This window comes from Ambystoma mexicanum, chromosome 12, assembly GCF_040938575.1.
Source record: "Ambystoma mexicanum isolate Mex_15411 chromosome 12, UKY_AmexF1_1, whole genome shotgun sequence".
Taxonomy (NCBI): Eukaryota; Metazoa; Chordata; class Amphibia; order Caudata; family Ambystomatidae; genus Ambystoma; species Ambystoma mexicanum.
The window spans coordinates 467,705,907-467,721,268 of record NC_090936.1 but is presented as its reverse complement, the minus strand read 5'-3'; the positions used below and the strand labels follow the sequence as shown (position 1 = coordinate 467,721,268).

At 46.9% G+C, this 15,362-nt stretch overlaps 1 protein-coding gene across 1 annotated transcript in view; it reads right to left on the bottom strand.

The window, feature by feature from the left end:
• Positions 1–15,362, bottom strand: part of LOC138513675 (V-type proton ATPase 116 kDa subunit a 4-like) — a 241,387-nt gene that overhangs the window by 43,165 nt on the left and 182,860 nt on the right. Inside the window, exons 13-14 of the mRNA XM_069628738.1 lie at positions 11,487–11,644; positions 2,191–2,284 (exon numbers count right to left, since the gene is read on the bottom strand). Coding sequence (XP_069484839.1) covers positions 2,191–2,284; positions 11,487–11,644 — 252 coding nt within the window. The remainder of the gene's footprint in view (positions 1–2,190; positions 2,285–11,486; positions 11,645–15,362) is intronic.

Genomic DNA, 15,362 nt, shown 5'->3' with positions numbered 1-15,362 from the left:
ACCTATATCTCGTATTAGTACCCTGGGGAGAGATGTGGGAGTTTCTGATTGGCTAAACTCTGGACCATATTTCTTGATAATATCTGGAGTTTCTGGTGCATCGGACACCAGGACCTTTGCGTAATGCCCTGCCAACCCTCTCCGGTTTCCATCTTCCCGCTTCTCCCCTGCCAGTGCCCTGCTCAACCGTCTCTTCTACTCCCCGTAGCTGAGGACTGGGACCCTTCAACACTTTCCCAGTGTGTCGCCCACCACCACCCATGACCATCATGCTCCATGTAGCCCCATACTCATCTGTGCATCACTGGTGCACAGCTTCACGCCTGCGATATCTCCTCAGCCCCGCCTCCGCTCTCTGCAAACACAACTAGCACCCATGGACACTAATAGCTTTATAGTCCCCACTTGCTGGCTACATTGGCTCATACTATAAGCCCTCATTAATGCCCTCATACAAGCTGGTATTGCCTGGGGGTGGGGGTTGTAAGCGTAATAAGTGCTTACTTTAAGTTTTGGGGTGTAGCTATATGCTAAACCCGAGACACCATTTTCCTGTCACCACAACTATGCTTCTCAAATTCCAAGGTGAGTGCGGGAAGAGTACTGGGAAAATATTACCAGAACAGCAAAAATGTGATGGTATGTAGTCATAGAGGTTGGTGTTCTTTTGCATGATGGACATAGGCTATTTACCACGAGCATAGCACACTGTGTGCTGGGCAGAGCCCTACAGTCAGTGCTGTATTTTTGAGGGAGCCCGAGATGCGAACATTCATTTCTAATAATGCCTCTGGGAAAGGATTTGATTGAAAAATGCATGTTTTAAAAACATTTCCCACAAAAAAACTCTCTTAACTAAATTATGAGTGAATTTTAAAACACTGAGGGAAAACTGGCATGTTGTGGGGTTTTCCCAAAACAAAATATAAACTTTTATTTTTTAATTGGAACATTATCAAACTGCTTCAACAAAACACACAAATAAGGACTTCTGGAAATTCAGGATGCTGCATTTTCTGGGGTGTCTTGGGCAGAAGCCTCCAACAGATCCCATTGGTTTAGTCGAGGCATGGAGATAGCTGAGGGGTAACTCCTTTATCTTGGAAGCAAGACAATACAGAGCAACACAGGTTGGAATCCCACTCCCCACTTAGAGACCGGTCTCTGGTATGAAGCGCGTTATAAAAGATTAATTCATTAATCAAGGTGGCATCAGACTGCTGCAAGGACTCAAGGGATCTTGTGTGTGGTCTAGAAATGGTGAATGACCCCCGGCAGGAGCCACTGACAAAATAAGAATATTTTCTTGACTGCATTCACTTGCGGAACACCACACACATATCCTGGTATGAGTCAGTCGGGTCTCTCTCATTCTCATATCACGCTTCTTCCACTTGAATGGTTCACAGGAACCGATTCATAAATCCTAGTAAAGGTCAGTGTGGTATCACCTACTCGAATGTCACTCAAGTGAATGAAATCTCATTTAATCCCACACAATCATCTTCATGTAGGCCAATGAGGTCAGTTTCATTCTCGCATCACTCCTCTCCCAAATGTACAACCCTCCAGTGTAGCTATCAACAACCCTGAAAGGAGAGAGCGTATTCCATCCTCTGGAATACTCAGCTCAGGCCTGGCCGCCAGAAGGGAAGACACAGCACTGCTTAAGAGAACTGGAGGTTGAAACCCTGACCACAGAGTTCTAAAGGCCTTCGGTCTGGTGTGTGACATGGGGCTGGGGGCCAAGATGAGTCTAGGCCTCTGTGTGGAAGGGCTGCAGCGTTGTATGCAGTGCCTAACTGAGGCTAGTGCTGTTGTTGACACATCCTGATATAGGGAAGATATAGGTTAAGAGGGAGAGTTGTCCAATGGACAGGGTTGGGGCTATAGGCTAGTCTGCATCAAAGCATTTTAGGGAAATATCGTGAGGTGTTGATGCTTTACTTTTGAGTGGCTGTTCTCCTCCAGAAGGAGAACAGAAACTATGGTGGTTGAGCCATTTCCCAGCAGCATCCATTTGAAACAGCCCCTGCCCGCTCTTGTGTAGCCTTCCCTTAGCGGTCATGACTGTAATCGTAAAGGTTCCACTAACTGCTCCCAATCCTTCCCTCCACCCACCCCCCTTCGCAGCACTTCACTGAAGAAGCCCAGGCATGTATGTCATTTTCTGAAAGTAAGTTCTATTACCGGATCAATTCCAAAGGGATATGGATTTCCAGAAAAGACACCGGGGACCGCAGGATCCAGCTGCAGCAGGACTGTACTCTCTACCAGGTGGTCACTAGGAAAAGGGAGAAGAGGAAAAGAAGTCAATTGTAATTGATTGTTTCTGCTTCCTTTCAATCACACTTCCTCAACATCTTGAAGCCTCAAGTGTTCAATATTACTTTAAAAAGGTACATTGCACCATCATCAGAGTCAAATTTCAAGTGATGTCACTTCCTGTAATGTCAACATGCTCAAAGGGTGTGCACTGTCCGCCACTATTACTTTGGTGGAATGATGGCATTGGTGCTAAATTCTGTTTATAGCCCTATTGACCTGTCTGCAATGCGAATGTGTCACCATGCCCTACACTGTGGTGAGCCAGAAGAAAGAGTCAGATGAGTCAATGCCATGCTCAAGGGTTTTATTGAAAATAAAAATAAAAACGCCCAACTGACCCTATATCTATGAGGGAAGTTCCCTACCTTTTAAAACAAAAACCAAGGGTGCTTGTTGAAACCCAAATCGAAATAGTCCAGAGTCCAAATCTTAGGTGAGTAACTGGCCCTACCACTTTAGACAATCAAACGAAGAGGAAAAAGGGAGGCTTACACAAAAACCTCAGAATGGACCTCTGCCTGGCCCAACTCGTGGATGACTTATTCACAATCTTACAGTTCTTCGGACATATATGGTCACAGTTCACAACATTCTTATGGTGTTTTTGGTTAGAATACAAATACCCTCTGTGATGTTTTCTCTCCCTCCTTTAAAAATAAAAATTCTTCTTACTTTACTTTTTCTCTGAGTTTGCCAGTGATCAAACCGCTGCAGGATCCTCTTTTGAACACACTTTTCTCTATCCCACTGTGGCAGGTCAGACAAAGGAGTCGGACACATTAAGCACACTATGGGCCTCATTACAGGGATGGCGGAGAACAATGGCGCTAATAGCGCCATGGTTCATGCCGGTAAATTACCGGCACCGCCTTGGCGGAAAGGGGAATTACCGCCCCATTCCAAGGTTGGCTGGGCGGTAATTCCCCCTTCCACCATTGCCCTTCCCCATTCGCATTTTTGCCCCATCGGGCTCAATGGGAATGGGGAAGGCGCTAATTACGGTACCGCAAATTGCGGTAGCGTAATTAGCTCCCTGGGTCCCTTTGTGGGTTGGTTTTTAATGTCTGCAAAAAGCAGGCGTTAAAAATCCCCCAACCCGCAAAGGGACCTCGTAGTAAGGCGGTAAGGATTTACCGGTACCAGTATTTTACCGGTACCGGTAAATCATTACCGCCATCCGTGTAATGAGTATTCTATTTAATGAAATTATATGAACAGGCCTAACTTTCCCTATTGCTAAAGGGATCACACTGCCCATCTAAAGAAACAAAGGGTGCTGGTCTGTCATCAGGATGTCCCAAAATAAAATGTCCTCGGTCCAAACCTAACTCTATCTGACCCTACCACTAGTTTAACCATCTTAAATTCAGCCAAGAGAAGGTATTTCTTCTCCTGGACTTCTTGTAACCTCTGATAATCTCTGTATGGAAATGTGTCTCTCTCGTACTTGAGTTTTATAAAATAAAAGCTTCCGTAAACTCTGGATACCTCCTCTATGAGCTCTTGTAGATTGGTGCCCTCTTTAAGGTTATGCTGCTTACAGCTTGTTTTGAGATAGTCTCTCCCACTCTCGTCTTCACAGTCTGTCAATTCATCTTTGGCTACTTTGCATGGGACTTGAACCTTTTTTAGATTCTCCCACTCCGGGGTTCTCTCTTTCTTCTATTCACTTGTTCGCTTGATAGTCTTTTCTCATATCCCTCAGAAGCTGTGCTGGGGCTTTGCTTTATCACTCTATGGGCCTCATTACGAGGTTGGAGGTAGCCATGGAGCTATTAGCTCCAGGGCTGCCTCCAAAACCCTACCGACTCCGCCCTGGTGAATGGAGCAATTACCGGTCCATTCCAAGGTTGGCGGGACCGGTAATTCCCCATTCATCAGGGCCCTTCCCCATTCCTATATGAGCCCCCATATGGCTCAACGGGAATGGGAAGGTGCTAATAACGGTACCGCAAATTGCGGTACCGTTATTAGCTCCAGAGTCCCTTTGCGGGTCCCGTCCTTAACGCCTGGAAAACCAGGCGTTAAGGGAAGACCCGCAAAGGAAACTCGTTGTAGGGCGGTAAGGGATTACCGGCACCAGTGCCCTTACCGGTGCCAGTAATCCCTTACCGCCCACCTCGTAATGAGGCCCAATATCTCTTTGCTCATAAGAACGTCCCCCTACTTCCCAGGGTGATTATCTCCAGTCCTCCTTTGTTCTTCTCAGGGGGTTATTTGTTACTTTCTTTATTAGTTTTTCACATTGGCAGTCAAACATGTGTATTCCTGGTATCTCGTCTTTATGACTGGGATGCGTTTCTCTCTTCATTGCACTCTTCATATACTCTTTTATTCCTCTTATCTCCTCTCTGTGACTGGGACGAATTTCACTCTTCATGTACTCTTGCCCCGGCGGCCTCCCGCTTTTCCCATTCTTGCCAGTACCTTCACATTTAGGGGAATGTTGCAGAGCTCAGCACACGCTCGGGTATTCTCCATTGACGTTCTTCTCATTTTGACTTTTCTATGGTGTCTCATTCTTGGCTTCCCTTTAGGCTGCAGCCGTCTATGGACGTGGATGACAGGGAGCTTCTCGCAGCTTTGATGGTCTCAGTGTTGTTCAGTGGGTGTCTCACCCACCACGAGGCATTCGTGGTCAAGCCACCACCAGCTCCTGGATACTTCTTCCTTCTCAGGCAGTGGTTTCCCTGTTGTCATTGTGTGAGGTCTCCTGGTGTCTCACTGTGGCGTTCCTCACTGATTCAAAAGTCGCTGGTTCCATGGCTTCAGTCTACTCTGTGCCTTCATGGTGGGATCACACTCTGGGGCTTTCCCTGCGTACCAAACTCTCTAATCCTCCTTCCTCTGCTCGTCTCACATAAATACAAGTCTCATCTTAAAGAGACATCCTCTTTTCCTTCTTCTGATAGATTCACTTCCGCTTTGCCTGCAGCCAAATATAAAGAGGTTACATTCCTCTTCCCAGCAGGCATTCCCATATATGCCAATATGTTGGGCTCACCTCCCTAGCCTCAAAGGGGGTGGCTTCCCCCTCGGAAGAAGGGGCAAATACCCTTGATTCGTCACACTACCTCCGTGGCACTGGTACTCCCCTAAATCCGGTAGCTCTTTGATAGGTATACTAACCTTCAAGTAAAGCACACATACTCTTTTCACTCATTTTTGCATAGGGCATGTGCCCATACGATTCTCGTAGGTTTTCATACTGTTGGTGCTTTCCCCAACATTGTATCTCATTCACTCTGTCTTACTCTTGGTTGGCTTTCCCAGCCTTGATATAAAGGATAACTATTTCTTTCACTCCTCCTTTTTACATAGGGCATGCACCTGTTCAATGCTCAAACATGATTGCACTGTTGGCAGCTTTCCTTGCCCTGATATACAATGTTTATATCTCATTCACTCTGTTTTACCTTGGCCGGGTTACCCTCCCGCTCCCTGTTCTGTTGTCGGCTTCGGCACTCTTGAAAGCTGAAGTTTGTAGCGCTCGCCAGCATCCTCACATTGGGTGCATCCCGTTCCCTCTTGATTCCCGTCTTGTCGGCAAAGCATTTTCTAGTTGGAGCTCAGGGACCAGGGCTCCATTCCTATTCCGGGTCTCGGCATTAGTTGCCGGGCCCCCGGCCCTCCACTGTTTTCTAGTGGTAACACCACCAGGGAAGACGGTTCTCGTTACGTTTTCGTCCCTCTCCTGACCGGCGTCACTTGATCGGCCCGACTGCCCGCCTTTCAGTCTCCAGCTAGCGGGTCTTGCTTCCATGCTGGTTCTCCGGCTCGGCATGGCTCTGCTCCTCCAGGAAATCATCTGAACAGAGGCTTGGACTCTCCTCCCTCCGTAGGAGTTTCTCCATTCACATGTCTTCATGGGTTTTAAGTATGTCATCACAATCGAAAAAGGGTGTGTCCTCCTTCCGGGACGGCAGAGTTTTGATGAAACCCAGCATTACCTGAAGCCAACAGGGTGAGAGGAGGATCACTGGTAGTTGTAGTCATAACATGAGAACAAACAGTTTTTCCAAGTGTCATGCAGGCAGACAATGTAGTCCAGTGGGGGAGGTCCTCATCAGACTCTGAGTCCTTGTCCCTGAGATGGGAGTCACTCTCAGTGAGGTCCTATTTGCCTAGACCACTAGTGAGGGTCTTGCAGAGTGGGCTCACCTCCCTAGCCACACAGGGGCGCTCTCCTCTGGGGAGAAGAGACAAATTGACCAGATTCGTCACACTACATATGTGGGAATATGTTGCTATGATTGTACTCTTATGTATTTTTGTTTTGCTGTATGAATCTGAAGGAACAGGTGCAATATTGTGTGTGAAAATCCAGAGGTGGCAGTGTGAAATGTCTGAGATATAATTCTTAACCACTGGGAATTGCTCTTGGTAGTATTCAATCCCATATTTAATCTTGTCTGTGCCATTAAAGAATGAAACCACCCACATTAGATCATCATTGACCGTACTCCGCAAAGGGAGTATTCTAGGCTAAACTGTTATGCCATGTCTTCTCCACGTGGGCACACAAGCAACCAAAACCTGTTTCAGTCTTAATCGGCCTCATCAATGAGATGCAGCATTTATGTGCATTTATGTGCAGGCTCTGCATGTGAATGTTTGTCTTTCTAACTGTGCCTGCTTGGCTGTTCATGAGAAACCACGAGTTCTCTGTACATGCCTTCGTGTTACAGCGCATGCATGTAGCTGTGTGCCTCCAGCACATCTGTCAGGTCAGTGTGTGTTTTTTAAACCTCCTATATGAGTTTATTTCCTGAATCTGCATGCTTGCATGTGTCATGCATTTATCCTTATGCACTGAGTCCTACGACTTGTCTGATGGTGTCCCTACATTAGACTGTGCACATGAATGCCTGCCTAATTGATTAAATATATTGGGGCGTGCGGAAATCATCAAGGCTCATGAAAAGTGCACAGTTTCCCTACAATTGCTACGCGCCGAGAATGATAATGTGCAAGCTTTCAAGCAGAATAAAATATGCGCGTCCCGCATATTCATAGAACTTGTTATGCAAAGTAACGGTATTCGCAAGTTGAGCCCGGAACGCCCCTGACACACCCTCACGCAAAGCATAAACAGCCAGAACAGCTACATTTGCGTGCTCACCCGGGCGCAACTACACACATTCTTCAAACAGTGTATGGGGTCCCGGGGATCATGCGCAGGTTCCCCCGTAACTGTCACCCCAACATCATTTGTATGATACTCTGTAACTCAAGTAAAACGTAGAGATCGAGGGATTTGCGTGGCCATTTCTCTGCCAAGAGGCTGTGCAGGTGGTTCTGTGAATGTGCCATTAGGCGCAACGGTGGGCGTGCGAGGGAGTGCCTGCGGGCCGTCCCTTGTAACAGCCACTTTTTCGAATGTTCTTCCTCATTTACTCTATGCCGCCCCCTTCCCAGCCCTCTGCACAAGCCACATCCTCGCTCTGCATAGTCTCTTGCACAATGCACAGGACGGCTCACAGAAACGTGCCGAGCCTGCACGAACTCCACACAAGTCCTGGGAATGTACTGCGCATGCAATTCCATGAATCGACGTAAGGGATTACGCATGCAGTTTGGCGCACAAGTCCCCTATTTCCCACGCAAATAATTCCATGAACCGAGCCCAATCTTTATCTGATCTTGTCATTCATTCACGGGTAGTATATCTCAGTGGCAACGCGTCTTGGAAGCAAGACAATGCAGAGCAAAACAGCTTTCAATCCCGGGTCCATGCTTAGAAACCTCTTCGGTATTAAGTGCGTTATAAAAAAAAATTATAATACAATTCACAAGCCAGTGCCTGGTACTAGTCACAGATTCGTTAGCTGCCAAAATAAGGAGGTGTTTCCTTTTCTTTACCGGATCACTGTGCTCTTTTTCGTACAAACGTGCATCAAAATGTTCCCCTGGAGCTGAACTCCTAATTGCGCATTTATTTTTTAGCAGAAAATATAAATCTAGCCCCATTTAAGCAGGTTTTGTACTGATGGGCATCTCTGATACCCTCAGGGAGACACTGCACTGCAGTATGCACCGTGACCCAGTGAATTACCCGCTGCCTAAACCCCTCACAGCTACAGACACAAGGCACGCTTACTGGCTCTTACTGTGGGATGTGTAGCTGGAAGGCCCTAATATTCTGCTCTCTATAGTCCTGTGGCTCTGTGCTGTGTTTTTATACTTCCCATAAGCTGTGCCGGTCTCATGACGATTCTAATGGCCTACACAAGTCAGGCTTCCCTTTGGTTAAGCAGGTGAGCCCGGTGTAATAGAGGCACTTGACATTAGGTAACACTGGTGCATTGGCTGAAGAAATGCGTAGTACACCCCTAACACATTAACGCCAGACAACTGCAGCTTTCTACCAAAGTCTGCCTTGGACTTACACAATTCTGCATTCGTCTACCGCGCATTCATTCAGGATAAACTAGTTCCGCTGCGTCAGCATTGGTCTGTAACACAGAAATGTAAGGCGACGAACTGCACCTGCCTAGCAATGTTTGCATTGGTCTACCCCTCAGTTTGAAAAGGCAGACTACTACACATGCCTACACACGTCTACTGTGGTCTATCACAGAGCAGCACAAGATGATCTACTGCAATGGCTCACCAGCCTCTGCCTCCGTCGATCACAGAGTAGTGCAGGACACACTACAGCAAGTGCCCACTAACTTCCTTCGGCATTGGTCTATCACACAGCACTACAAGGCAAACACTCGCACCTTCACAGTCTTTAGTGCACAAGATCATTTGCAGCACTTGCCTATCACCGGCTAAACCAAGACCTACTTCTCTGCCTACCCACACACTACCTCGTTCATCCTACATTGAGGCAAGGGCAAACACTGAAGCTGGCTACCCAACTGGCACCCTTGCCAGTACACTAGTGCACCCATCGAATACAGACTTAGGTAAGACCAATGATTGCAACTCTCTATCCTACTTAATGCAACCTAACTACGGCACCGGCTTATGCTACAGCAAGGCAAGACCTACTACTGAACCTGCCTCTGCACCAGCAACTCATGTCCCACGCCCACCTGCCTGCTCCCCATTGTTCTCATTCCTTCACAAATGGTTATGGGTATAATCCGAAGGGATCCCCTATGTCTCCGCCTTGCACATTTCCATGTGCTTGCAAATTCACAGAGGAGGCAGAGGCGAGGCGAGACCAACTCATGCACCTCCACATTCCAGAGTCATTCCAGACAAACTGCTGAGTCTGTCCTTTCTAAAATGAAGCCAGATCTTTGATTGCACCTGCAAACAAACACCTGAATTTGCCTTATATAGACCGGGCAGATAGGTCAAGCGCAACATGCTTACTATAGGGAGAGGGCAATGCCAAGGAACATGGCTAATGTACACCTGTCAGCTCTACTCAGCTCTTCATTCTCCTGAGACTAATAAATCGAGTACCCCAAGTTAGTAATAATGATGACACCAAGTATTACAGTTTTTCGAAACTGACAGAATTGTGTATGAAGTGCCATATAAATCACCAAATGATCTATAATATTACTACCACACCAGAACGCAAGAGCAACTATTACACTTGCCTGCCTACCGTACAGTCAGTCTCAACCACCCGCTGAACCTGCCTGCACTAGAGTAATTAAAGGCCAAAAACTGGCCCGATTATTCAGGACAAGCGTTTGTGACTTTGTGTACTACAGAAGCTGAAGACCAACTTGTGCGGATGTCAATGATGTGGGTATTCACAACCAACGACTGCAATACTTATCCTGCAATAATGGAAGACATTGCTGCACTTACCTGTCAATCAGAAATTCAAGAACTGCTGCTCTTGCCTATTTTACAGGAATTCAAGAACAACTATTTCACCAACCATCCCACAGTAACATCAGTGTAAGTGCCGCACATGGGTAACCGACAACTACATTCTTTGCCTATTTCACAGTAATATGTTACACCTGTGCTTCTAGCTGGCTACTCAGCGTCTGAAACCAACTACGATTGCTTCATTTGTGGGGGAGGGGCTTGCCAGGGCTCAGCCCTGGTACTTATTTCTGATTCCAGCTTGATTATGCTGTAGTATTTTAACAACTTTATTATTTTAACTGCCAGTCAGTCCAAGAAATATAACAATGGTAGCGTGCACTGGCCAGGGTCTCTACATACTGGGCTGGCTCATTGTTATTCATGAAGCTGATGGCCCAGGTTGGCAGGGGAGGGCCATGTATGCATTTTCAGGAATAACAATGAGTTAGAAGATGACAGTGCTGGGCACTGATGCTGGCCATGCCCGAGCACTGTTCCCTTCAGCCTGCATGACACTGCTGCAAGTTCTGTACTGTAATAACTGGCAGGGTGGCTTGACAACAAGCCAGTCACCAGCCTGCATCCCCACCACAGGGGCAAGGCCAGTGAAGTGCCTGTCATGAGTGGCCACCTATACAGGAAGATCTTGCTGCAGTGCTTGACAGGCAAGTTCATCTGTTCAGTCATGATTTGTCCCGCATTTGTCCATCAATTTACCACAGGAGGAAAGCGAGTTTGCTCACGTATTCTTTGGGTGGATGGTTAACATGTTCTACCTGCCACTGCTAGGATCAGAGCATAAAGGTAAGGATGATGTGTTTCAGAGAAACACTTAAACATTTACTATATTTCAAGACACATCTAATAATCTATGTGGATTGATATCTGTAAATCATACAGTGCATCAATCACCCTTAATGAACCGATGGGAGTTGCAGCTTAAACCTCAAATATATTGACACTGTATGGAGCAGTTGTGGGTGGTATCAACAGAGACGTCCGCCCTGTTCTGGCACAGGCGTGCTAGAAAATATTTGGGGCCCGGCACTTATTTTCTCACAAATTAAGTACGGCGGGCCACCCAGTGTCTTCGCTAAAGACTGTGCCTTTTTGTCTCCTATTCTCTCGTCTCTACAAGCTGGAGTGGCCGGTAGTGAACAACACGCCTGTATCTTACTCCATTAAAGACAGGAGACTGAGCTCAGCTCCTTTAAGGGGCTCAAGCATGATTACATTTCACCCCTTTGGGGGGCTCGAGTGTGGACAGCACATTAGTCACTTGGGAGTAGGAGAAGGATTCAACACATCATGGCTAAGTGCAAAGTAAGGAAACAGACTGAGGCCGCCATGCGGCAATGCTGGGCACCACCTACTTCCATGTGCCATTTAAGTACATGGCGCGCGGGCTCCAGGAAGAGCCGAAGATGTTGATGGATTTTGAAAAGGCGTCATTGTAGATAAAGCCAGTGTAGATGGAAAATGTGGACATCAGCAGGATCAAGTAGCGTCCTCCAAAGAAGGTGTTCCAGATCTAGGTTGGAGAAACAGAAAATTAGCTTAGACATACTCGGCATACAGCCTTTTCCCTTCTTCATACCGAAGGGGCGCTCACACACACAATGATATAGAAGAGCTTCCATCGCTCATATGCATACCTACAGCGTGGCCAGCAGATGCACATTCCTATAGCATACATGCCGAAATGCCCCATTTCATTCAGGAGATGCTAGTCCAGTCCTCTTGTTCAGAGGAGAATTGCCTAGCATTTCGGTGCCGGACTGCCCCAGGGGAGGACAAAGACTGATATGTTTGGGATATTTCTTCTCTGTGAAAGATAGTGAGCTAAAGACTCTGGGTAAGTCTCTCGTAACCAGGACTAATGTCTGGCAGAGAGACTCCCAGGACCCCCCTTGTCAATTTGCACATGACATATCTCCCTAGAGCTCAGTACTGTACACATGACACATCTCCCTAGAGCTCAGTACTGTACACATGACATATCTCCCTAGAGCTCAGTACTGTACACATGACACATCTCCCTAGAGCTCAGTACTGTACACATGACACATCTCCCTAGAGCTCAGTACTGTACACATGACACATCTCCCTAGAGCTCAGTACTGTACACATGACGCATCTCCCTAGAGCTCAGTACTCTACACATGACGCATCTCCCTAGAGCTCAGTACCATCTACTGCTCGTGCAGCATTGCACAACAAGCTGCTGCGCATCCTTAACCCAAAGAAATGCACAACCATTGGCGCCACCTTTACAACCAGCAATAATGAACACACATCTGCTGCACCTTCCTAAAATACTGTATTCCACAACCAACCGGTGAGCCTCCCCATCACTCAGTGATGCACAGACATTTCTAAACTATTGTATTATACAACCAACGGCTGTTCGTTGTATAACACGACAGTCCACAGCCAGGCCCACCCATCTGCCACATACTCTAACCCACAATTATGCATTACAAATGACCCTATTTCCGGATCACTATGAAATAAATACATTCTGACCCAAAGAACTTCTGCCAAACAGGCAGAGGCGTCTGTGCTTATAGACAGGGAGGACTGCCAGTTTCTAGCCACCAAGAGCAACAGGGAAAGTGTGTGACATCCGCACATATAAACACTAGACTGCTGGGAGGGAGATCCCCAAGAACGCAGCTGGGCCAGAAAAGCATGCTACTATATAATAAGGCTTGAGGGTTCTATGTTATTTAATCGCAGGACTTTTCATCGCAGGGTTTTTTACCACACATTTTTTGGGAAAAAAAACCCATCAAGTTTTTTTTTTTTTTTTTCGAGGGGTTACCCCCCCAAATCCCTCGTTCACTTTATTTATTTGTTTATTCCCGTACACAAATTTTTTAAATTTTTTAACCCCCCCCCAAAATAAATTCGCGGTAAAAAACCCTGCAATGAAAAGTCCCGCGATCAAAGGACGGTATACCGGCTTGAGGCCCCCTAGAGCCGGAGATGGACATCTAGGCCCTTCACGGATACCGTAGGACTGATAGAGAGCAGCAAATTGGGGTGGCCAGTATAGGATTTTACCTGACTTCTATCATGTCCCCTAAAACGGAAGGTTGGAAATGTTGGAACAAAATAAAAACCCAGCTGATGTCGTTCCTGAGCAAATCTATCTCAACATCTGTCGCACTTTTTTGGATGAAGTCTCCTGCATTAGGTTGGGGATAGAAGGTGCGGGATGCCCAAAGCTAGTGTAAATTGGATGCAGGGAATGTATACGGGGGATCGCTAGACCACTTCATCTGCATCCCTGAACTAAGGCAGGCAGCAGTCAGAGGGGTATTCATCTCGTTTCCAGCCCTGCTACTGGGCATAAACCTCAAGGAGGCAGTCACAGAAGGACTCACCCACCCACTAAATCTACAGCAGGGTCGTACACCAATGGTCGTACACCAATGGGGAAGCCAGGGGTACCTTAACCCGCACCCGCCCCTATTAATAGTCAGGACAATGAACGAAGCAATGTCTCTGGTACGAAAACTCCCCCCAGCACCCGTACCCTTCCAGCAATCCAAGACAGAGAGAGGAAGCTGCCAATGAACTTTAAAGAACCCCTCTCTGTAAGGTCCATGCTTTCAGAGAGCCATTCAAGCTCCCTGGCCAGACCCAGAATGCTAATGTAGGAAGGGAAGCCTCTCCATTTAAAGAAACAATGTCACAACATTGTATAATCACAAACAGGTGTGGAAATATATTTTCTCGTGCGGCGTGGATGCCAGGGAAATCAGCTTCCATTGAAATCTACATTCCCTGCTCACAGAGAGGTTTTCTGATTTCAGAATAACACATCATGAGAGCAGAGGGACCCAGACTCACACAGACAATAACTTCGGGGCTTGTATGGGAAGGGATGGAGACTCCAGACCTGGCCATAGCTCCCCTGAAATCCAGTATGGAAGAAAGCCTTCATATAATCTCAGGCCAGCCACCTCCAAACCACATGGCCCTCAACCCAGTGCCCAATCACAGTCGAGAACAGCTCTCAGTACACAGGTGTCCTCAATACCAGAAAGCACCACCCCGTGGAAGGTGAAACCCTGCTATGTAATGCAATAAACTCAGTCTGGCAGTGTGGGGAGCTTGAGTAGGAGTTGGAGGGAGGTGCTTGGCAGAGAGTGGCGGGAAAAAGGAGTATTGAAAGAGGAGTATGCAAGCAGGACGAGAGAACTGGAGGTTGAACGGAGAATCTGGAGGAGGTTGGAGCAAAAGAGAGTTGTCATCAAAAGGAGGAGAGTTTTTGGGAAGTGGAGAAGGTTGGAGGACATATATGAAGTTGGTTAGAGGTGGAATATTACATCAAGAATAATGGGTAATACCCTCAGGTAGATTAAAGTTGTGCGGAGGATGAAAAGACCCTTATAATACCAAGATAGAGAGTGAGTTCCCACTCCAAAACTTCCTAAGTGAAAGGGGGAAGACCTGGAGGCCTTTACCAACAGTGGCAGAGAACAGAAGAAGAACAGTGGTAGGTAAATGTGCGAGACCTGAGGAGGTGGGAGGAGTGGAGGTACTGCCGGAAGAAACATCTAAGGAGGTTCTGGTGGTCCAACTGGGTCCAGGGCGGAATCTGGAGCTGGTGGGAGGAGGTGTGAGACAGGGAAATCTCACAGGGCCAAGGAGGATATTTTAAGAGGGGACTGCAAGGGGGTTGGTTCCCCTGGGACTAGAACCTCAGAACAGGGAACTGTCCCACAGGAAATGACCCCACCACTCATCCCCTGAGACATGGACCCTCAGACCCTGAGCTAAAGAGGTTACCATTGATTTCACCTCCTTGAGGTTCGTCTGGTGTTCTACCAGGCTGAGATGGGCTGGCAACTGAGGCCTAGACCAATGCACTCTACCAAAAATGGTTTGGGAACTGCACAAAACCTGAAACTCTAAGACAAAAAAACAGGGTCATCATCTAGACATCCACCCAAGACCAGGATACTCGTGGGAACTTTGAGAGAGACTCTGTAGTACATTTTGACTTTATTTGAGAGATTATAATACCCAAAGTACAGTTACGTTTCTTTTGGTAATTCCACACTCCCCATTCCTCATAGATGACCCGTGAAGAGGTCCTTGCTTCATTCCTTCAATTTGACTTATTTCTCGTTTGTTTTACTTTACTTAGACACATTGTACACTTACTTCCATCCCTACACTCTGTTTCTTGCACCAAATGACTCCCTGTATGATAATAAACCTATTAGATTCCACAA